The 25,676-nt window shown below is 42.3% G+C and overlaps 1 protein-coding gene across 1 annotated transcript in view; it reads right to left on the bottom strand.

Annotated features, from left to right (window-relative positions):
* The window catches only part of LOC100517850 (multidrug resistance-associated protein 4-like), a 136,087-nt gene that overhangs the window by 52,649 nt on the left and 57,762 nt on the right, over nucleotides 1-25,676 (bottom strand). Inside the window, exons 18-20 of the mRNA XM_021081819.1 lie at nucleotides 10,219-10,369; nucleotides 3,995-4,114; nucleotides 2,705-2,815 (exon numbers count right to left, since the gene is read on the bottom strand). Coding sequence (XP_020937478.1) covers nucleotides 2,705-2,815; nucleotides 3,995-4,114; nucleotides 10,219-10,369 — 382 coding nt within the window. The remainder of the gene's footprint in view (nucleotides 1-2,704; nucleotides 2,816-3,994; nucleotides 4,115-10,218; nucleotides 10,370-25,676) is intronic.

The following is a 25,676-nucleotide window of genomic DNA, read 5'->3' on the forward strand; positions in this document are numbered from 1 at the left end:
AAATATTGGTATGATTTATGGCACAGAATGTTTTGCCTGTGTGCTCTTCTAGGAATTTTATGGTATCATGTCATATATTTAAGTATTTAAGTCATTTTGAATTTATTTTTGTGTATGGTGTATTCTAACATCTTTGATTACATGCAGCTTCCAACTTGCCCAGAACCACCTGCTGAAGAGACAAGTCAGTCTTATTCTTCATCCCAAGCCTGGCTCCTTCTGTCACTTTACCAAGAAGACTCCTTTAAAATGCTTAAATCACTTGCATATAATGACAGTATTATTTACACTTTACTATCTGTTGATTGAGACCACACACAATACAAAAAAAAAAAATTCCCACTAGGAACTCAGAAAGACTATTAAATTAATTTATTACTTTTTTCTCTTTATGGCCACACCTGTGGCACATGGAAGTTCCCCAGACCAGGGACTGAATCAGAACTGCAACTGTGAACTACACCATAGTTGTGGCAATATCTGATCCTTAAACCCACTGTGCCAGGCTGGAATCAAACTCTCACCTTCACAGTGTCTCAGGCCACTGCAGTCAGGTTCTTACCCTCAGTGTGCCAGGGTGAGAACTCCTGTTTCATCATTACAGACTGTGATTCTCTGTTGTTATCATGGAGTAGTGAAGGATGGTGACTCCATATAACCCATGCCAACACCTGCTCATCTGATGCCCACAGAGCAGGGAGGAGACTGTTCTTTCCTACAGAGAAAATTCTCCCCTCACTGCAACAGGCACCTTCAACCACCAGATCCAAATGGCCCCAAAGCTAAACCCCAAAACCCTGAGCTGGACACAAGGCTTAATGGTGAACCTGGTTCTTCCCTCCCAACCATGGGACACGACCTAGAATGTTCAGAAGGTCAGTCTGCTACAGCTGCATAGACCTCAACCCATTCGAAGAGAGATAAAAGAATAAAAGGTCTTCAGAATTGCCAAAGCAATCCTGAGAAACAGAAACCAAGCCGGAGGCATAACTCTCCCAGACTTCAAGAAATACTACAAAGCCACAGTCATCAAAACAGTGTGGTACCAGTATCAAAACAGACAGACAGACCAATGGAACAGAATAGAGAACCTGGAAATAAACCCTGACACCTATGGTCAATTAATCTTTGATAAGGGAGGCAAGAACATAAAATGGGAAAAAGAAAGTCTATTCAGCAAGCATTGCTGGGAAACCTGGACAGCTGCATGCAAAGCAATGAAATTAGAACACACCCTCACACCATGCACAAAAATAAACTCAAAATGGCTGAAAGACTTAAATATATGACAGGACACCATCAAACTCCTAGAAGAAAACGTAGGCAAAACACTCTCTGACATCAATGTCATGAATATTTTCTCAGGTCAGTCTCCCAAAGCAATAGAAATAAGAGCAAAAATAAACCCATGAGGCCTAATCAAACTGAAAAGCTTTGGCACAGCAAAGGAAACCAAAAAGAAAACAAAAAGACAACTTTCAGAATGGGAGAAAATAGTTTCAAATGATGCAACTGACAAGGGCTTAATCTCTAGAATATATAAGCAACTTATACAACTCAACAGCAAAAAAGCCAACAACGCAATGGAAAAATGGGCAATAGACTGTTCTCCAAGGAAGATATACAGATGGCCAACAAACACATGAAAAAATGCTCAACATCGCTGATTATAAGAGAAATGCAAATCAAAACTACCATGAGATACCACCTCACACCAGTCAGAATGGCCATCATTAATAAATCCACAAAGAACAAGTGCTGGAGGGGCTGTGGAGAAAAGGGAACCCTCCCGCACTTTTAGTGGGAATGTAAACTGGTACAGCCAGTCTGGAGATACCTTAGAAATCTATCCATAGAACTTCCATATGACCCTGCAATCCCACTCTTGGGCATCTATCCGGACAAAACTCTACTTAAAAGAGACACATGCACCTGCATGTTCATTGCAGCACTATTCACAATAGCCAAGACATGGAAACAGCCTAAATGTCCATCGACAGATGATTGGATTCGGAAGATGTGGTCTATATACACAATGGAATACTACTCAGCCATCAAAAAGAATGACATAATGCCATTTGCAGCAACATGGATGGAACTAGAGAATCTCCTACTGAGTGAAATGAGCCAGAAAGACAAAAACAAATACCATATGATATTTCTTATAACTGGAATCTAATATCCAGCACAAATGAACATCTCCTCAGAAAAGAAAATCATGGACTTGGAGAATAGACTTGTGGCTGCCTGACAGGAGAGGGAGGGAGTGGGAGGGATCGGGAGCTTGGGGTTATCAGATACAACTTAGAATAGATTTACAAGGAGATCCTACTGAGTAGCATTGAGAACTATGTCTAGATACTAATATTGCAACAGAACAAAGGGTGGGGGAAAAAATGTATACATGTAGGAATAACTTGATCCCCATGCTGTACAGCAGGAAAAAATTTTAAAAAAATAAATAAATGCTACAAACTTGTGGTAAAAATAAATAAATAAATAAATAAATAAAAGGTTTTATCAAGAATCAAATGACTCCCTTCCATAGGCCACACTCGGAATCACAAGCTGCAAACACTTCAATACAATTCCTTAGAACCAAACAGTATATATTAGGCAAGTTAGCAAGAGTTTAATTTAATAAATGTAAATGAAGTCATAAACTGTAATCATACCACAAATAATTATCCACATCTGTACTTACTTTCTGCCAGAAACAGGGACCCAAAGGCAACACCAATGACAAAGATGGCACAGATGGCATCCAGGCACAGGGCAAACCATCGGGACGTGGTCAAAGACAAGAACCAGGCCTCTGGATTCATGAACCAAAATAAGGACAATGAACAGGCAGAGAAAACACATTAGCAGCTTCTCATGAGATGGAGCATGTTGCTCAGTTGAGCTACAGGAGATTTTCACACAAAGTCATCCCCTCAAGGAACCTGAAGATTCCAGAAATCTAGGCTCTCACACCAGACAACATGTGGGACACAGAGGAATCAGTCCAGGGGCTTGTGGGAAGCATGTGCTGAAAACCTCAACCCACAGGTTATAACAGAAATACGGTCACAAGGACAATGATGGAAAATGGTCTCACTGGTGTGTTTCCTGCAGGGCTGGGGCCTCAAGGGAGATTCTTCCTCTCACAAGTCCACGGTTCCCGGTTCTCTGACAGCAGAGAGCACAGCTCTCACTGTTTCCAGCACCTTCTGTGCTCACGGCAGGGACCTGCGCATGTTTAGTCTTAAGGGCCAGTATCTAAATGACCATCAGCTACAAGGATCTGAAGGTTGCCCTGAAAATGTTCTCTTACAAAATATAATAAAGATTGAATGGAAAGGTGGGCAAGGATTTCACAGACTTAGAGGAAATTCTGAAATTTCTACCCTAGGAAAAACATCACTGATACAAAGAATAATACACACCAAGTGGGGCGAAACCAGGAAATTATTTTCCTCAATCACTTCTGCCACCTTGCACGCTCTGAAAAGACAGTTGTCAAAGTCCAGCCTGTGGTCTAAGAACAGTCCATATCTGGTTTGTGAATCAAGTTTTATTGGAACACAGCCACAACCACTGGCTGATAGATAATCCTTGCCTGCTTTGGTGCCACAATAGCAAAGGTGAGTAGATGCAACACAGACAAAACAGTGCATAGGGCCTAAAATATTTTTCATGTTGATCTTTCCCACTAAAAAACAAAAAAAGTTGGCTGATCCTTGCCCTAAAGGGACAGACAGCCGCAGGGCACCGTGATGGAAGGACAATGCAAGGCAGTCAGGGGAGAAAAGCAGGGCTGTGAGGGGCAGAGGGGAGCACAGAGGGGAAGCTGAGAGGGAGGGTGGGGGAGGGGAGGATGTGCAGAGGGGGACAGGGGCGGGGCGGGGAGGCACAGGGGGAGGTGTTGGCCAGCAGGGCCACCTGAGGGGGAGGTCAGGCCTCAGAAGGCAGCTCATCTCTTCCTTTGAATCATTTCCAGAAACTCACAGACCTGAGTGCAAATCCTGGTGAGCGTCAAACAGCTCCTGAAACCTCTGTTGGGCTTTGAACGCCTGGATGGTCCAGCGTCCCTGGAGAGAAGATGCTAAGTGGGAAAAGACCGGGCTCCGAGCTGGGGAAGCAGAGACAGAGACATGACAAAGCAGGTCAGGGAGGCTGGATGCCAGGAAACCCACTGCCTCCCCTGCTCTGGGGTCACACATCCCACCAAGGGGCACATCTGGGGCTTCCTGGGGGATTGTCTGGGGGAGGAGGGATGACATCCCTTCTGGAGAGGACCCTCCGTGTGAACCTCAAACTTCTGTTCACATCAGCTTCACTTTAACACCTTGGAAATGAAAGCTTCTCTTTGAACCCCTCTTTGACCAAATCCAAATCACAGCTACATTTAGATCATGAAATTCCTTTTTTTTTTTTTAAGTCTTTTCTAGGGCCGTACCCATGGCACATGGAGGTTCCCAGGCTAGGGGTCGAATTGGAGCTGTAGTCGCTGGCCTATGCCTAAGCCACAGCAACAAGGGATCCAAGTCGCATCTGTGACCTACACCACAGCTCATGGCAACACAGGATCCTTAACCCATTGAGCTAGGCCAGGGATCGAACCCACGACCTCATGGTTCCTAGTCGGATTCGTTAATCACTGAGCCACAACAGGAACTCCAAGATCACGAAATTCTTTCTTCACTAACTCATCCATCAAGGTCCCCCTCAAACACACCTCCCTCCAAATTCTTCCCGGACACATCCCCAGGTGGAAACCGTTCAGTAATTGTTTTTAATTTACTGATGTGTAGTTGGTTTACAATGTCATGTTACATTCAGGAACATAGCAAGTAATTGAGGTTTTTCTATTACACTTCATTAGAGGTTATTACAAAATCCTGAATAAAACTCCCCGTGCTGCACAGTAAACCCTGGTTGCTCCCTATCTGATGTGCAGTGGTGCGGATCTGTTAACCCCACACTCCGCTTCTGTCCCTCCCTCCTCTGACCCTCTCCCTTTCGATAACCGTGGGTTTGATTTCGATGTTGCAGAGTTTCTGTTCTGAATAGAGATTCATTTGTCTTATTTTTTCAATTCTGCATATGTGATCTCATATGGTATTTGTTTATTTCTGACTTACTGTACTAAGAATAACATTCTCTACGTACATCACGTTGCTGCATATGGTGACATTTGAGTCTTTTTATTCCTGTGTAATTACTATTTACGAATTTCTCAGTGAGTAGTATTTTCAGATTTAATTCTCCGTGACCCTAACCCTAACCACACTGAATTTTGAGGAGCTGTGTGTTGTCCCCACCTTAGGTGAGTAACCTGAGGGCTGGGATGAAATTGGTATGTCCCCCAAACTGGAACAGTGCCAGGCCCAGGACAGGTGTGAGATAAAAAAGGTGAGGGGACAGTCTGCCATCGCCCTGCATCCTGGGACTTTCCTTGCACCTGTGCTACATGGGTCACAGAGCACCTGGTACCACAGGGCCCTTGTGCCCACAGGACCCACGCAGCCAAGTTGTCTTTGAATTATTATGACTTCTGCTCTGGGAACCTGATGGATGTTTTTATAACTACCCTGCTGGATACCTGTCCTGGCATTTGGAGGTCCCTGTGGCATGTGACACTCACATCATCACCCTTTTAGAAGCAGATGGTGGCCTTAGCGGCCATTCTCTTTTGAGAGACTTCACATGGGTTTAGGAGTTGGTGGCACATGACTGGCCATTCGTCTCCCTGCCGTCTGCCCTAAGAGCCCACTGAACACCAGCACCAGGGCCAGGCTCCTGCCCATCAGGGAAGAGGTGGGCTCAGGCTGCTGGGCAGGGAGGAGCCCTCACGGCTTTCATTCCCCACCGTGAACCAGGCTGTAACTCGCTGTGGTCAAGGGCAGACTCGGAGCCTGTGACCTCTGTCCGGGATGAGTGATAACTTGTGCTTTATCAGCAGGAAACACTGACTTGGCACTTAGTACCCACGTGTCTCAGAGAAGGTGTGTCAGCAAAACCTAGGTGTTTAGGGGAAGGTAACAACTCACAGGGGGCTACAGAGATGTTAGAAAATGATGGAGGGGATAGCAATGAAAGGGGGAAAACTCCAAATTATTTTCAGGACCTTATTCCTTAGCCTGGCATCCAAATGCCTGTCTGGGGGCAGTTCACTCAGCACCGATGTGCACATGGGCGCTGCATGTGTTGGAGGTGCTGGGTACAAATGGGCCAAGACACAGAACCTCCTCTGTGCTTAGTGTCCCTGATCTGCAAGCAAGGATGGAGCAGCTTCCTCCTGTGAGACACTGGGCTTCAGAGAGGGTGGGAAGCCCTGGGCTGGGGGAGCACAGCCTCGGCCGTGGGCCAGTGACCAGCTCAGGCTGGGGCTTTTTCCACTAGGACATCTAACCAGGAACCTTCACTATTAGGGACCCTCACCTGTGATGGTGTGTTCATGAAAAAAATCCTTCTCTGAACCGGGACATGACCTAACATTTCCTCTTGTATCAAAGTCAGACAAAGAGCCATAAGAGACTCGCTGGAGCTTCTGACCGGCCAGCTGCAGGTTTGGGGTCTTATTCCAGCAGCCACACTGCTCTCTCCCTTCATTCTATTGAGGGACTTTTAATTTTATTTATTTTAGTTTCCTTTAACTTTGCACTTTTAACACAGCAGCATGAACACAGATTGAACTCATGCTCCAAGTAAGGAAGGCTGGAAGCTCTGATCAGGCCTTTCCTGCAGCCCCAGCAGGTGTCCCAACCCGCCCCCAGAACTCAGTCCATATGGAAGCGGGGGGCGGGGGGCCACAGGGACAATGCGGGAGAATTCTGGGGCCCATTATCCTGTCAGGAGGGGCCAGGAGTCCAGCCCCAGAGAGCACAGAGAACTTACTAGAACCCCACTCTCATCCCAGAGCAAACGCTGTGACGTCAACACTACTCATCACAGACAAGGCTTCTGAGAAGGAAGCAGACATGCTGGTCACCCAGAGAGAGTCTTGGGGTGAACTCTTCAGCTTGGCCACCCTCACCTGCTTCCCTTCTCAGGAGATCAAAGCTGCAGGTGCTTCTTTCCAGCAGGGATGGAGGATGGAATGCACTTTAGAAATCAGGTGTCATCTCAGCCTTGAACGCTGGGGACACCAAATACCCCATCACCTACCTCACCTCATGCCAAAGAGGCACAGAATCCAGCAGGAATCTAGACCCACGAAAAGTTATCCTGTTTCTTCCAAACCCACTTACGACTGAGCAAGCTACCAGGGTGCATGAACTGGAGAGTCTGCAAAGAAAACTAGGCTAAAATTAAGGCTCTTGCATTATCTCGCCCAAAGTAACATCCTTTTCACACAAAGACTGAGCTCACTATTCTGAAAGAGACTACGTCACAGCCATGGCCTCAGTCCGCAGTCACAGACACCTGTAACCCTACAGTTCGCATGACTGACGGCTGTGTTTACACCACCTTGGGGACTCTTGGGGACACACCCCCACAAGGCCTGCAGATCCTCCCTGGCAGGGGGAGGGCAGGGAACTGAATGCAAGGCCCCCAGGCTGACAGTCCTGCTGCGGGTTATCGTTCACGCTACGTGATGCCCATGAGTTGTTAAAATGTTACCTCCCTCATGTTCAAGGTTCTATGCCTTTGAGAGCAGCTGGCAAGCACTTTATAAGCATCAACTCAAGAAATCCTCATGAGACCACAGAGGGCAGGTATTGTTATATCCTTGACAGAGAGAAAACCAGACTGAGGGATTAAGAGCACACACTGCCCAAGAGTCAGTCAGTTAACCCACCTACTCAGCCAACTCTCTGATTCCCAAGGCTGTGCTTTTAATCACAGCCACACTGTCTCAGAGGGAGAGTAATCAGGGTTAAGGATTCTCGTGTGTGACTACAGGCACTTTTCCCTAGACTTTGTTGTTTATGTTTAGAAAACCCCAAATCTTACTCAGCTAACATCCAACAGCCTTCACATTCCTGTGCATCTTATTAAGTACCTGAAGCTGAACAAAGTCCCTGGGAAACTGGCCTAAGAACCCTTAAAACAGCAAACTTGAGACTCCATGGTCTGAATACACATGTCACACATGCTAATCCTTCCTAGCGGCGCCCATGGCAGACATTGCTAGTTGATTACAGCACCTTTCAGACAGAATGTGGATGTGGCTTCATCATTCGGGCACAGCTAAAGGAATAGAGCTGACCAGAAAAAGGCAGCATAAGGCCTTGCTGGTTTTATGCAGGGATCCATAAGTGACTGTTACTATGCCCACTTTTGCAAATGGGAGAAAAAATTATAATTAGCTGTAGACCTTTCATTAAGATGAAGCAACAGGATCTGAAAATAAATCTTGGGACTTCAGTGGTCCCTCAGAGCACAAGGATGAAGCAGGGTTATACCTTCTTTTGCTGGTGGCTCCAACAGTGGCCTTAAGACACACTGTCGGTTACTGCATAGGGAAGATAGTGGTGTTGTTGTTATGGCACAGACCCACCACCTAGAGAGAAAACATAAACAGCTCTAATCAACCATCCACCACATTTGGTTATCTGGGGTGTGGAGGAGGGAGCATCTGGGTTGAATTCATTGTCCAACTCCTGCAGCCTATTTAGGGTGCCAAAAATCTCAACATTCCACACACATGAGGCCAAAGCTCTCAGACTCTCCAGATCAAACACTGAAAAAATCCTCTACTGCTTCTTGAAAAAAGCCTCAGGGGGTGTCCTTCTCTCCATGACCACACGGACAGAAGGTGGCCCCTGTCCCAGGCAAAGATCTCTGGCAAACATTCCTTCTGGAACCACCCCTCCTGTAATGTACCAGAAAACTGCTTTGCAACAAGACTGCTGAGTGACTCCACTTCACAAGTGGCCTCAAGTCACAAAACATCTGAGGCCCTGTCTATGCAGAAGGCTGGATGGAGCTCTCACTTCCTCTCCTGCCTCCCCAGGTCCTACCTCCTACCACGTCACATGGTCACACACACCTGGACTTCGCTGCTCCGCTGTCCATTCAGACTCCTCACAAACCAGACCTCAGGGGGTTGAGCTGCTCCCCTTGATGAGTGAGAAACGTTTCTACAGCTTTTAGGAACCTGAGGCCCACCATCCTTTACTCAAATGCTCAGGACAAGTGCCTCTTAAGCGTGTATTACTAAAAACAAAGCATGCAAATATCACAACAAAAAAACTTCTTTGTCTTGATGAATTTAGATTACTCCACTTAATAGATATAGAAAACTATGGGACTCAAAAGGCTTTTCTTCTTGGCTTGGCTTCCAGAAAGTTAAGTTGGTATTAATTTGCAGGAACTATCCATAGTTGAGGTTTTGGATACAAACATCTTCCTTTTTTACTTTTTGGCAATCACTCATAGACCTTTAAAAAGAATGTAACAATTCTAGTCTCATGCTTTTTGGTTTTCATAATGATGAAATGTGTTGGTACATTAACAATGAATTTCAGCCTTTCTGATTACCTGTAGACTAGAAATGATATTCCAAATCTAGGCAGTCAAACGGAGCAATAGATTACATGTGTGCTGAACAGACACCGCCCCCTCCCAGGGCCTCCCAAGAGGATTATTCTCAGCATCCATTCCTATGACCAGCCTTGGGGAGGGAGGACCACAAACACTGTGGCATTAACACCAATTACTGGTGACAACAAAGAGCAAACCTGAAAAGTACAGGGCTTATCTTTTCAAAATATTTAGCAACTGCAACTAATTCGCCATTTTTTCAACATATAAAACAATTTATTTTTCAAATATATCACTTCTAACATATATTTCCTGATGCCTCCTCTCCTTTATCTAGTCTTTCTTTCCTTTATATTTCTAGTAACTTCAGGGGAAGAAAAATTCCCTTATTTTCCTTCTACATTAGTTCCAACAGGATAAAATATTTTTTTTCTAGAGAAACATTTACTGAGTGGCAGCTCTGTTCGGACATATGTCATGAACAAGACAGAAACAGGCCCCGTCCTCATGGTGCTCACATTCCTCCTTGTGCTAAAACGCAAAGCTGCAGCTCACTCGCCACCAGTTCCATGTGCCATAAGGGCCACACTGACTCCCAGTGGCCATAATACTCAGTTACCTAAGGTTCACTTGGTGAGAAATTCCAGAAGACAGAACCTGCAGGATTTCAGGGATCTGGTTAATTACGGCATAAATGGAAGCCGGCCTGCATCTCCATCCCACCCCAAGAGCCCAGGTACTCACTTGCGCATTCCAGGCGTTTCACATCTCGTGATGTCTCTAAGAAATATCTCCGAAGAACAAAGAAGATGATGCCAAGTGGAATCAGGGGTATCACAGTCCAAGGAATCACCACCACCATCACGCCCACCACACCCATCACAAGAAGAAATGTCTGAAATAGGAAACACAGATACAGAGGCCTCTCTATCAAGGATTCTTTGCAAAGATAAACTTTAATGGTTTGTTTAGTTAGGATTAAACTTGGTTCCGCAAAGGACTTGTTGGAGTGGCAGGGAATGCTTTACCGTCAAAGAAATAAAATTACAGGTGGTCCTCATGTTTATGTGCATCAAAAACTCCGATAAGATCTTTCTAGGTATCAGCTCTTTGATACACAAGGGGCCTATGAAGCAGGCATTGCTATTTTTATTTTTATTTTTTTATTTTTATTTTTGTCTTTTTTTCCATTTCTTGGGCCGCTGCCGAGGCATATGGAGGTTCCCAGGCTAGGGGTCGAATCGGGGCTATAGCCGCCAGCCTACACCACAGCCACAGCAACGGAGGATCCGAGCTGCGTCTGTGACGTACACCACAGCTCATGGCAACGCCGGATCCTTAACCCACTAAACAAGGCCAGGGATCGAACCCGCAACTGCATCGTTCCTAGTTGGATTCGTTAACCACTGAGCCACGACAGGAACTCCATGGCATTGCTATTTTTAACAGAGGAGAATATTTGAGGCTCAGAGTGTAGGGCTTGAATCCCAATTATCAGGAGTCAGCAGGTGTCAGTAAGTAGATGACCACGCGGGTAGCATAGATGAGGGATCCAGAAGCCTCTGCTACATGTGTAGAGATAAAGTGGCTAATTATAAATTTAGTGACCAGAAAGGTAGGGAAAAAGTTACATGTTGACCTTTGGAAGTAGGAACTCCTTTTCTTGGTCTTCTACCCATAGTTAACATTTACTGAGTGCGGACTGTGTACAGGGCCACCCGTTCAGTACTTCACACCTATTACCTCCCTACTCCTCACAGAAGCACTACTGAGTAACAGTATGGTCTCATTCTACAGATGGAAATACTGAGGCACAGGGAGAGGAAACGCAACTTGGTGGAGACGGCAAAGCATAAGTCACAGAGCCAGGGAGCCCAGGTTATGAGCCACTGTGACATATTTAAGTTTGCCCCACCATGTACGCCAGCTTTCTTTCATTATGCTAAATATCTAAATGTCCATTTCAAAGGCTAATGGTGAAAACAGCAGATGCCATTTACCAGGCGTTTACTGCATACCAGGCACTGTGCCAAGAGGTCTAGGAACATTCACTTAATCATCACCTCATCTCACGAGGTGATTTTAAATCTCAGGAAATGACCTTGATCTAAAAATACAGCAGGAAGAATAGAAACCTAAGCCACTGGTTGATGCTGACTTAAGTATCCATCTTTATCAAGAAAAGTATGACACATGGTGCACAGCTTCAGGTGAGGGGAACTCAAGCGACACTCAGTGTCCCTGTGCTAGGAAACCGGGGTGGGCTGCTGGGGACGGACAGATTCACTCAGCCTGGGCCAAGGCCTCCACAGTTTATGATCCCAGATGGATATAAACCCATGACCATCTGGACAAGGCGCAGAGCACTGGGAAAACACAGGAAAGAATATCTGAACGCTTTTCTTAGAGGATTTCTTAGAGGGAAGTGTGGCATGAGTAACGTGCAGAGAGTAATCACAGGTCATAGAAGTTTTGACCAAGAGAGCTGGGTTAGGAAGGTTAAGAGGCTTTTCCTACTTAACACTGGTTGTTCTGGGTCCTCTCAGCACCAGCACCTGCATCCTGACCTCACCAGCCCAGGGCCTTCCCACCTCATCACCCAGGGCAGCTGGCCCCAGTCACATCTCTGAGGGATGGGCTAGCAGGGAAACTTCCACAACTGTGACTTTGTGGCCAGGAGCCCTTGTAAACCAAACTGCATTATCTGGATGGAGACCCCTTTGCTTTTCCTGTTTCTCCCAGGCTCTGCTGCGGTATCAACATAAAACTTAGAGTGAAGAGGAATAGAATTCTGAAGGAACAAGTTCCAACCGTAAGTGGAGATAGAGCTGTCCGACCTCTCCCCTGTTATACATACGCCTGTACGACTTCTTACAGCTCCTGGATTAACTGACACATCCCACCCTGCTATGCCCTTCATGCTCATGGGGAGGGGTCCTTCTGGTTGCTTCTGCGTATGGTCTTAAGTAAAGTCACTTGGCTTGCCATCATTAGTTGACAAGAAAAAAAAAAACTTAATGAAATGTCAATTATGAAAAAAATCCAAGTTATAGTTTTTAGCAGATTCACATCATTTGATTGGAAAATCACCAGTTTCAATAATCTGGCTCTCTCCAGGTAAGGGCCTTTTATGACTAACCCAGCCTGGCAGGTTACCTGGGAAGCAGACCTAAGATCAAAATGAAGGGCTCTATCTTGGCCTGGAAACTTCCACATGCTGTGGGAACAGCCCAGAAGAAGCAGAGCTCCAGGGGAGCTCTGTCAGTGTTTTTCCTTGGTAGCCATAAGGACCAGTGGGTAACTGTTGCTCTCAGAAGCTCCCTAGTTAGGTTAAGTCCGTTAGATCTCATGGCCCTAAATTCTGAAGCTGTTCAAAGAGGCTTTCTGCAAGAGTTTTGTCTCTACTTGTAGGTCATACTATAGCCAGCCTCATAGTGGACTAGATATTACAAAAACAAGGGAAGTAAAACACAAGGTATGGGTTTATAATTATATGTATCTATGGACATACATTTGTGAACCTTTTCTTGCCAGCTGTCTCAAACTCTTTATGCAAGTTTGTAGAAGACAAAAATACTATCTAAGCAAAGAGCCAACTCTCTGAAGAAGGAAACACAATTCTGGTGCACGACAAATATCCCTTCCTTGAGGCCAATCTCATTTCTTCCTTCCACACTCCCAGGAATTCCAAGGAGCATAACCCAGGCTACACACTCAATTCTCCCCGCCCATATCTAACTGGAATTCAGGCTCATCTGATGGCCCACCTCCCCATGGCCAGTGCCTCTGTGCCTCTGTTACACTATGTCACAGAGACAATGATGGGGGAGAAAGAAACATGGTGACCCAGAAGCAAGTGACCCAAGTCCTAAAGTATCAAGAAATAAAGGCCATCATTATGCTGCTGTGCTTATAGCCTACTTGGAGCATAGCATTTAGGAATTCTATCCAAATTCTATGAACCCACATGAAGAAATACAAAAAAAATTGTTGGATGAAATATTTCACTTGAGAGTATATACTGATTTATCACAATTCAGAATAATTCTTTGGTTTGCAGAGAATGAAAACCTAAACCTGGAATGGAAATTCCATTAGCCAGATATTGTGCTGAAGACGGGGCTTAGGGCCAACCTTCTTGGATATTAGCAGGGAGGGTAAGGCCCTACACCTACTCTCAATCATAGTGAAAACTGGGATATACCAACAACAATAAAGGGATGCTGGTGGGAATTAAATGCGATCATGCAGGTAAAGTGCTTACCAGCTCATACATAACAAACTGAAACTCTAAGTCCATTACGACTAAGTCCAAGGACCCAAAGAATCTTAAGAAGCTCATGAAGTTGGACCCTAAGAGGTCACTCATTCGAACCACTGACACAGCTTATATTATACAAGGACTTAAAAAAGCAGGTGCTATTTTTCTTAGATGATGTCCTATACACCAAAGTGACTGTGGCTTTTCTCTGGTCAAAGCAAAAATAGTATCTCAAGTCCATTTTGATTGAGGATGCACCGTTAAAGTAATATGACCTGTAAACCTCATACCTACTATAATTTTTGTCCTCTCTGTATTTTCTTCCCAACTCTAGGCCTTCCAAAGATTGATAACCTTAAAGAAATGAAGGCACGTCAATAGTTTTTGAGATGTTTCTTTTCTTATTCCATATCTTCTTTTTCAGGTTTTGCTTTTTCTTGGTGAAGACTTCCTGTTGTAAAACCACTAGGCTTTTATGAGAGACTAAGGGGAAAAGTGTGGAATCAGTTTTTCTGAGTCAACAAAACCAACACAGTTATTCAATACAGTCCAAAGAGGAGATCAATTTGACCTTTTCTATATCATGCACCATGAACTGGTGTGATGCTATCAAGGGAGGTACGAAAGCTAGATTTCACACACTAGTGAATCCCAGAAATCCACCTGGGTCCACTGCAGGTCAGCCTTCCTGGTGCAGACAAGCAGCCTGGTTGGGACATCAGGATGACTAAGGCAGAGGACCTTGTCACCACCACCTTAGGAAGGGAGTGTGATGAGCACCTCTCATCTTCAGGAAGGATGCTGTCCTGTGAAGCTGTTTCTGACAAACCTCGCTGGCATCTAAATGAATTATTAATAAGGTAGACACAAAAACAGTAAAGAAAATTATTCTTGTGAAAAATGTTAATGGTTTTGTTTAAAAACCTGCCCACTCAAAAAACCTGGAAAAGAAGACACTGCTTTATTGCTAGAGGCCATGGTGAGTTTTTTCATAATATGGAAGAAATTTGACAATTCTCCAGATCTAGCCAATGAGCAAGGAAGTAATGACTTGGGACTCAGCTACAATACAATGGTTTGGGACTCAGTTAAGCTTGACTTTCTCTGTTGCAATTACATTAAACGGCGGGAGGTTCACAGGTCCAATCAAGACGGCAGAGACAACTTAGATGTGGCTCTCGCCTTCACCCACATACATAAAAAATAAAAATCTACATGTAGAACGATTCACACAGAACACCTACTAAACGCTGGCAGAAGACCTTAAGCCTCCAACAAGAGCAAGAAACCCTCCACATAACTGGGTAGAACAAAGGGGAAAAAAAGAGAGCGAGACAGAAGGAATCTGGATGGGACTAGCACTCCTGAGAGGGAGCTGAGAAAGAGGAAAGGAGCCCACACCCTGGAAAGCCACCTAAAAGACAGGGAGATCAGCTGAAATGGAGGGACCTCAAAGCCACAGAGAAAAGTGCAGCAACTGGACTGAAGAGGGCAAAATAGAGACAGAGCCACAAAGACTATCAGTACCACCCCCCAGGACACCACGGTTTGAGATGCTCGGGTTTGGGCTAGGTGCTGAGACTCAGGCTCTAGAGGTCAGTTCCAGGGAAAGGACTAGGGTTGCCAATGTGGAGACAGCCTGAGGAAGCTAGGGAGTGGAGCACCACAGCCAAGGGAGCCCAGGAGGAGGTCTGGGCCCACAGGAGAGGCTAGGTGCCATTGTTAGGGAACATAAGAGGAGTAGGGGTGGACCACCACAGAAATATCTTTCTCTGCACATTCATGGGCTCTCAGAGGGTAGGGCTGGGGTGGCAAAGTGCCTCTTGTGCAGGCTACGTGCACTGGCCCCTCTTGCACCGGCTATGAGTGGCAATACCTCATGTGTGGGCTAAGCAGGATGGGGTGCTTCTTGTGTGGTCTACAGGCAGTGGGGGCAAAACACCACAGTTATATCTGATTCTAGAGGCCATGGCCCATCACCACTAGGTGTCCATGAGCAGGCACCACCTGTGGCCCCAGTCACCTTAGAAGTTGGCACAGGTAAGCACAATGCAACCAAGTACCACCCGCTATTGCTCTCACTCGCCTGGGAATGAACACACCCTACTGCTGCCACTGCCACATGATCCAGGCCCTGCCGAAAAGTGCCTGAGGCTCACTGCCACTTCCCAGGGCCCTGCAACTAGGAGCAGCATGTGCCACCTTCCTGGGGGTCCTTCCTACAGTCAAGGGCCCAGAAACCAGGCACTGACTACTAGCCATGCCCATGGCCTTCTTCTCCCCCAGTGCACACGCAGCAACCTATCAAAGGGATAACAGCCTGCTCACACTGAGGAAAGAGACAGCAAGTATCCAAACACTCATATCAAAAATAAGTAGTAAGCCCTCACAAAATACCCAGGGGTACTCTTGCACATAAACAGCCCTCCAAAACCACAGTAGTTGATTTCCCTAAACTCACAGAAAGAGAAAAATATAAGCAAAATGAAGAATCTCAGAAACCATTCCTGGTTAAAAAAAAAAAAAAAAAAAAAAAAAAAACAGGAAAATTCACCTGCAGGAGCAAATAATGAAACAGATCTCTGTAGTCTAACAGACACTGAGTTCAAAAAGGAGACAGTGAAAGTACTGAAGGAATTAAGAATGATCTTGAAGGAATTAAGAGAGGATATGAACAGTAATGCACATTGTGTTAGAAAGGAACTAGATAATATAAGGAGCCAAGATAAATTAGAAAATTCATTTACAGATCCACAAACTGAGTTAAAGGCATTGGAGAGCAGAGTGAATAATGCAGTGGAACGAATTAGTGACTTGGAGGACAGAATAATGGAAATCACCCAATCAGGACAGCAGACGGAAAACAACTGAAAAAACATGAAAGCAACATAAGAGATCTGTGGGATAACATAAAGCAGGCCAATCTATGCAAAATAGGGATTCCAAAAGGAGAAGACAAAGAAAAGGGAATTGAACATATATTTGAAGAAATTATGGCTGAAAACTTTCCAAATCTAAAGGAAACAGATATCAAGATACAGGAAGCACAGATGGGCCCAAACAGGATCAACCCAAACAGGCACGCCAAGACTTATTACAATAAAAAAAGGCAAAAGCTAAAGATAAAGAGAGGATTCTAAAGGCAGCAAGAGAAAAACAAAGAGTTAATTATAAAGGAACCCCATAAGGCTATCAGCTGATTTCTCTACAGAAACACTACAGGTCAGAAGAGAGTGGCAGGATATATTCAAATTTCTAAAAGGGAAAAAAATGCGCAGCCTAGAATACTCTACCCAACAAGAATATAATTTAAAATAGAAGAATAAAGAATTTTTCCAACAAACAAAAAATGAAAGAGTACAACAATACTAAACACCTTCTAAAAGAAATACTGAAAGGGCTCCTCTAAATAAAAAAGAAGTAAGAAGAAATAGGATGGGAGACATCACAACTGGAAAGTAATCACATAAACAAGACGGTATACAAAACTAAAAGGGAGAAAAAAAACCCTATTATAACAATGACGATGAACACAAGGAAGAGGAAAAGGATAAACATGAAGATGCTAAAAACAGGACATCAGAGTCATAAAATGTGGGGAAGGAAAGTAAAAAAATCTAGACTATTGTTTTTTTCCTAGAATGAGTTGAAGCCTATATGAATATCAGGCAAAAGCAAGCAGATATAGGAAGGGGTTAACATACTTGAAAAACAGGGCAACCACAAATCAAAACCAAACAATACATTCACAAACACTAAAAAGAATAGGACACAAGCATAAAATAAAAGGAAATCATCTAAACAAAAAGAGAAAGAACAAATGAGAAACATAAAATCAATTGGAAAACAAAGTTTAAAATGGCAATAAATACACATATATCAATAATTACCTTAAAATGTCAATGGACTGAATGCTCCAATCAAAAGACAGAGCAGCGGACTGTACAAAAAACCAAGAACCTACTACATGTTGCCTATAAGAAACTAACTTTAGGACAATGGACATATATAAATTGAAAATGAGGGGGTGGAAAAAGATTTTCATGTGAATGGAAAAGACAAGCAAGCAGGAGTTGCAATAATCATATCTGACAAAATAGACTTTAACATGAAGGCCACAAAGAAAGACAAAGAAGGACAGTATTTAATGATAAAATGATTGAGTCAAGAAGAGTATTTACAATCATCAGTACATATGCCCCTAACATAGGAGCACCCAAATACATACAACAAATACTAACAGATATCAGAGGAGAAATTGATGGGAATACAATAATAGTAGGAGACTTTAACACCCCATTCACATAAATGGACAGGTCCTCTAGACAGAAAAGCAATAAGGCAACAGATATCCAAAATGACACAATAGAAAAGTTAGACTTAATTGATATTTTCAGGACATTACATCAAAAAAAGAAAAAAACAAAATATACATTCTTCTCAAGTGCACATGGAATATTCTTCATAATTGACCACATACTGGGGCACAAAACCAACCTCAACAAATTTAAGATGTAGAAATTATTTCAAGTATCACCTCTGAACATAATGGCATGAAACTAGAAATCAACCATAGAAAAAGAAATTTATTTATTTATTTATTTATTTATTGTCTTTTTGCTACTTCTTAGGCCACTCCCGTGGCACATGGAGGTTCCCAGGCTAGGGGTCCAATCGGAGCTGTAGCCACTGGCCTACACCAGAGCCACAGCAACGCAGGATCCGAGCCGCGTCTGCAACCTACACCACAGCTCACGGCAACGCCAGATCGTTAACCCACTGAGCAAGGAAGGGCAGGGACCGAACCCGCAAACTCATGGTTCCTAGTCGGATTCGTTAACCACTGCGCCACGACAGGAACTCCCAGAAAAAGAAATTTAAAAGAAAACTAACTACATGAAGACTAAACAACATGCTACTAAAAAAAAAAAAAAAGAATGGGTTGATGAGGAAATCAAACGGGAAATTAAAAAATACCTCGAGAAAAATGATAATGAAAACACAACCATTCAAAATCTACGGGATGCTGCAAAACCACTGCTTACAGGAAAGTTCATAGCAATACAGGCCTTCCTCAAAAAAGAAGAAAAATCTCAAATCGACAACTTAAACCCACCACCTAAAGGAACTAGAAAAAGAAGAGCAAACAAAACCTAAAGTCAGCAGAAGGAAGGAAATCACAAAAGATCAGAGAGGAAATCAATAAAATAGAGATCCAAAAAACATTAGGAAAAAAAAATCAATCAAACTAAGAGCTGGTTCTTTGAAAGGGTAAACAAAATTGACAAACCTCTAGCCAGACTCACCAAGAAGAGGAGAGAAAGAACTCAAACAAAATGAGAAATGACAAAGTAGAAATCTCAACAGATGCTGCAGAAATACAAAAAGCATAAGAGAATACTATCAACAATTACATGCCAACAAATTTGACAACCTAGAAGAAACAGACACTCTCTAGAGACATAGAGCCCACCAAAACTGAATCAAGAAGAAACACATCAACTGAACAGACAGATCACTAGAAATGAAATTGAACATATAATTAAACATTCCCTACAAACAAAAGTCCAGGACCAGATGGCTTTGCAGGCAAATTCCACCAAACATACAAAGAGGAACTTACACCCATTCTCTTTAAACTTTTCCAAAAGGTTGAGAAGAAAGAATAATTCCAAAGACATTCTATGAAGCCACAATCACCCTAATCCCAAAACCAGACAAAGATACTACCAAAAAAGAAAATTACAGGCCAATATTGCTTTGATGAGTATAGACACAAAGATTCTCAACAAAATTTTAGTCAACTGAATCCAAAAACATAGAAAAAACATCACTCACCATGACCAGCTGCAATTCATTCATACCACGTTCACAAGGGCGTCTCTCCCTGTGGGATGAACACTGTATCTCATATCGCAGATTAACACACTCCTTCCACAAGCACCAGCTGAAGACAAGGCCCTGTTGGCCTCTTGGGCATTTACCTTCCCAGTCGCTTACAGTCCTGTAGGAATTCCTAGGTACCTACCTACATGTTACTCTTAACCTTAATTCCAAGGGATTTGTACCTGATAGGCTCTGTGAAGCTTGTGCCAAAGAACATGTTGTCTATAAACATCAATAAAAAGGGATTCGTCTTACTTTATGCAAATAACTAAGCCATCCATACTCTGGCTCACTTATATGAATCCTCACTTGCCTGCTCTCATACTTATATTAGGCATAATGTGAAGTATATATTTAAACACAAAGTCAATCAGTAGATAGTATTTTTATTGTTTACAGTATTAAAATATGAAATTGGGATTATTAAGATTGCTAATATCTCAAAAGAATTTCAAAAATTTTAGTTCTGCTGTCAGATTCTTAAGAATTCTATTTCAAACTGTGATAAATACACATAGTCCAGATTTTCTTAAATTATTGCTCATTCTGCAGAAGGTACAACTAAAGTGCAATAAACACAGCAAGATTCACTTCCTGGCAAGAAAACAAGGCAAGATTTCCTTGTGATTTAGAGAGAGAAAAAAAATGACTTGTTTTTGATCAGTATGCTGTTTACTGATTGTGTGCAGGAGAGATCCTTGCATCTATTTATTCTGCAGACATATGAAATTTTAAAAATAACCTTTCAATGAAACGACTATCACATGGACTGTGCTGCTAGCTAACACAAGATTCTCATGGAGGCAGTAAAATCCTGATCTGACTACACAAATCTATGAAAGGATCAAGAAATAAAATATAACCTCTATCAAACCGTATTAATTACATATCAATTACAGGATAAATCGATGAAAAAGAAAAACATGGAAGGCTTTTAACCGTAAGCTCCTAAGCCTAATAGCAACCAATGATTAATATTGAGATTGCAAGCGTAAGCTGATATGGTACCTTGCAAGTCTCAGGGAGTTCAGAGATCAGCTCTGGTTCCCAGATCCCTCCTTTATCACTTCTGTTCCCTTTGACCTCAGCCAACTCAGTCAATGCTGTTAAATCAGAACATTATAGAACATTGGTGTGTCATACGTCTATGATGAGATCTATACAAACCTTGAGACTCAGCTTTTCTCATCCTATCCTTTCCTTGGGATACACTAATCACATCCTTCCTGCCTCGGATCTCTTCACAACCTCATTAGCTCAGGGACATGTGTATTCTTCAGTTAGAATTGAGAGTCATAATCACCTCTATGGAAAAGTGAATGGTGGCATTTGGTTTACAACAGAAAGCATCAGGGGAAAATATAATGCACATGCTCTGCCTATCTCATTGATCAGTGGCTTCCTTTCTACCCTTTGTCAGGCTTTAAGCTTACTAAAAAATTCAAAACTGCAGTCCATCTATTTGCTACTTTTATAAAGCACACCTTAAAAATAACAGCATAGAAAAGAGGAGATGAAACATTGAAAATGGTACTCCTTAAAAACACTAACGAAAAGAAAACTGGAGTATCTATCTACACCACTATGAACATGAAGTTAAAAAAGATTCCTAGAAATAAAAACATTTCATAAGAATAAAGGGCCAATTTATCCAGAAGATATTTGTAAAAATCTAAATTTATATAATCCTAATAACGTAGCTTCAAAATACATAATGGAAAATATGACAGAACTCAGGAGAAATAGGCAATTCCATCTTCATAGCGGGAGATTTAAATTCACCCCCCAAACAAACTGATAAAAATCAATAGGGACATAGAAGATTGTGAAAACATGATCAATAAACCTGAACTAAATAGGAAATACACAATACTGCCATGAATAACTACATAACACATTCTTTTCAATTGTATTATACTATACTAATACGAGAATCAACAAACTTCAAAGATCAGAAATTGTACAGAACATATTCTAACCTACATGGAATTAACAAGGAATCAGTAACAAAAAGGTAACTAGAAAGTTAATAAGTATTTAGAAGCTCAATAAAACACTTGAAAATATCACCTAGTTCAAAATTACAATAAATGAGAAAGTATTCTGTCTTAAAAGAAAATGAAAATCTACTAATATTAAAATTTGAGGGCTGCAAATTGAAGCTGTGCTTTGAAGTAAATTTACAGCTTTTAACATATTTTTAGAAGGCTTCAGAGGATACACTGGGGAATCTCTATACTTCCACTTAATTTTGCTGTGAACTGACAAAATGCCCTAGCAAAAAATAAAGTCACACCAAAAAAAGCTAAAAGTCGAGGGTTTTTAAATCCACATTAAAACAGGAGAAAAACAAAAAATTGCAGCATATTAAAATATGTAAAAGAATGGAAATAAATAAAAAGTAGACACAGATGCAATGGAAAACCAACTTCTAAGTAGAAAAAAACAAACATAGGAGTTCCCTCAGTGGTTAACAAATCCGACTAGGAACCATGAGGTTGTGGGTATGATCCCTGACTTTGCTCAGTGGGTTAAGGTTACGGCATTGCTGTGAGCTATGGTGTAGGTCGCAGACATGGCTCAGATCTGGTGTTGCTGTGGCTCTGGCGTAGGCCAGCAGCAACAGCTCCGATTAGACCCCTAGCCTGGGAACTTCCATATGCCGTGGGTGTAGCCCTGGAAAATACAAAAAAGACCAAAAAAAAAAGAAAAACAAAAGAAAAAAACAAACATAAAGCATGGTTCTTTGAAAGTATCAGTGAAATGTAAAAAGAAAAAAAAAGGTGGAGCAATTACCATTAACTTGAATTAAAACCAGATAACAAGAGATACTAGCGGCATTAAAAAGAGGAAATAATATACACTAAGCTAATAAATGTTTAAATGTTCATGCAAAGGACAAATATCTTGAAAGTGACATATAAAGATTGACATAATGAGACATAGATAATCTGAATAATTTCATATTGATTTAAGAACTTAAATCTGTAATCCTTAAATTTCCCACAGAAAAGATTTTAGGCCCAGAGGGCTTCACCAAATACATTCTGTGAAAAAGTCTTATCACACTCATCCAGGGAATTTGAGTCCAGCATTACTAGCATATAAAACCCAGATAAAGACATTAAAGACAAATTACAAACCAACTATCTCAGGAACATCAAACAACATACCAATAAATTGAATCTAACAATATAAAAAAGAGAATATTTCACAATCAGTCTTGGCTGGGCAAGTCCAAAATCCAAAGGGCGGGCTGTTAGAAAGGACGGGGCGGCTCTTGGGCAGGAGCTGATGCTGTTCATCCACCGATTTCGAGAAGCCTTAGATCTCAAGGCCTTTCAGCTGACAGAACTGTGCCCACACAGACTATCTAGGATGATCACTCTTACTTAAAATCAACTGATTATGGACTTTAATCACATCTACAGAATACCTGTACAGCAATGCCTTGATTCCTTTTTGTTTGAATAACTGGGAAATATAACCTGATCAATTTGACACATAAAAACGGGAGTTCCCGTCGGGGCGCAGTGGTTAACGAATCTGACTAGGAACCATGAGGTTGCGGGTTCGGTCCCTGCCCTTGCTCAGTGGGTTAACGATCCGGCGTTGCCGTGAGCTGTGGTGTAGATTGCAGACGTGGCTCGGATCCTGCGTTGCTGTGGCTCTGGCGTAGGCCGGTGGCTACAGCTCTGATTAGACCCCTATCCTGGGAACCTCCATATGCCGTGGAAGCAGCCCAAAGAAATAGCAAAAAAAAAAAAAAAAAAAAAAAAAACGACCATCACAAAATGGAAACATTTCCTATGTATTTTCATGAGGCCTGCATAATTTCTTTTCTTTTTCTGCTTTTTAGGGCTGCACTTGTAGAATATGGAGATTCCCAGGCTAGGGGTCCAATAAGAGCTACAGCTGCTGGCCTTTGCCACAGCCACAGTAACATCAGATCTGAGACGCATCTGTGATCTACACCACAGCTCATGGCAATACCAGATCCTTAACCCACTGAGTGATTCCAAGGATCAGACCGGCAACCTCATGGTTCCTAGTTGGATTTGTTTCCACTGCACCATGACGGGAATTCCATGGCCTGTATAATTCTGATACCAAAACCAGCTGACAAAATATTTCCAGAAAAGTAAATTACAAGAGTTCCCACTGTGGCACAGTGGGTTGAGGATCTGGCATTGCTCTAGCTGTGGCACAGGTCAAAACTCCAGCTTGGATTTGATCCCTGGCCTGGGAAACTCCATATGCCACAGATGTGGCCAAAAAAGGAAAAAAACAATAACCAAACAAAACCAAAAAACAAGAAAAACAAATTACGGGCCATTATCCTTGATAAACAATAGATACAAAAATTCTTCATAAAGTATTAACAAATTACATAAAGTGATACATTAAAAGAAAAAGAAAAAAGATGCTGTATTATGACAAAATGGAGTTTATTCCAGGAATCTAAGTTTAACCTCAAGCACTAATCACTATAATTCACATTAAAAGAGTATAGGTGAATAATCACATCATTATCTAAAGAAATATAGAAAAATATATGTCCATTTTCAATACCTATTCTTGATTTTTTTTAAAAAGTAAAATTTTTGTCAATTGAGGAATTAAAAGAAACGTTTTCAATCTAATGACAGAGAGCTACCTAGAAAATCTCAGTAAACGTCATCTGCAATGTAAAAATATTGCAAGATTTTGATGAGTACAGGAATATCTTATCTTGCAGTTCCTGTTGCGGCTCAGCAGTTAACAAATCTGACTACCATCCAGGCGGACGCAGATTTGATCCCTGGCCTTGCTCAGTGGGTTAAGGATCCAGTGTTGCTGTTAGCTGTGGTATAGGTTGTAGACGCGGCTTGGATCCTGCATGGCTGTGGCTGTGGTGTAGGTCAGCAGCTACAGCTTTGATTTGTCCCCTAGCCTGGGACCCTCCATATGCCACAGGTGAGGCCCTAAAAGCAAAATAAAACAAAACAAAGATTATCTTATCTCATCAGTTCTATTCCATGATGTACTAGAGGCTCTAGCTACAACAATTCAAAAGTCATAAATATTGGAAATGAAAAAGTAAAACTATCATTATTTACAACTGACATGACTGTATATATACAAAATCCTACAGAATTTTTAAAAACACCACCAGCAACTCCAGTAAATACAAACTAAATCCACAAATATATCGACTGTATTTTTACATACTAGCAACAAGCAGTTGAAAAAGTAGAATTAAAAACAATCCAATAGGAGTTCCTGTCATGGCTCAGTGGGTGACGAACCCACTAGTACCCAAGAGGATGAGGGTTAGATCCACAGCCTGGCTCGTGGGTTAAGGATCTGGTGTTGCCATGAGCTGTTGTGTAGGTCACAGGTACAGCAAGGATCCTGCGTTGCTATGGCTGGGGCATAGCCCTGCAGCTGCAACTGATTTGACCCCTAACCTAGGAACTTCCATAGGCCACAGGTGCAGCCCTGAAAATAAATGAATTTTTAAAAGCAAAATAAATAAATAATAAAGACAATCCAATAATGCAACAAAAATATATCAAATACTCAGAAATACATTTAAGCAAAGAAGTGTAAGATAGCTATACTAAATATTACAAAATATTTCTAAAATTAAATGAGACCTAAGTAAGTGGATAGATTTGCCATTTTCATAACTGCAGATTCAACATTGCTAAGACTCAGACTCCTCAAACTGATCTACACTAAAAGGAAATATGTGTAAAAATCCCAGCAGGCTTCAGTTAAAAAACAAGTTGAAATGCTTCTAAAGTTTACACATAGGAGTTCCCATCATGGCTCAGTGGAAATGACTCTGACTAGAATCCATGAGGAGGCAGGTTCGATCCCTGACCTCACTCAGCAGATTAAGGATCCGGAATTGCAGTGAGCTATGCCATAGGTCGCAGACATGGCTCAAAACATGAGTTGCTGTGGCTGTGGTGTAGGTCAGCAGCTACGGCTCCGATTCAACCTCTAGCCTGGGACCCTCCATATTCTGCGGGTTCAGCCCTAAAAAGAGAAAAAAAATTAGAATAAA

The sequence above is a fragment of the Sus scrofa genome, unplaced genomic scaffold (genome assembly GCF_000003025.6).
Source record: "Sus scrofa isolate TJ Tabasco breed Duroc unplaced genomic scaffold, Sscrofa11.1 Contig2408, whole genome shotgun sequence".
NCBI lineage: Eukaryota > Metazoa > Chordata > Mammalia > Artiodactyla > Suidae > Sus > Sus scrofa.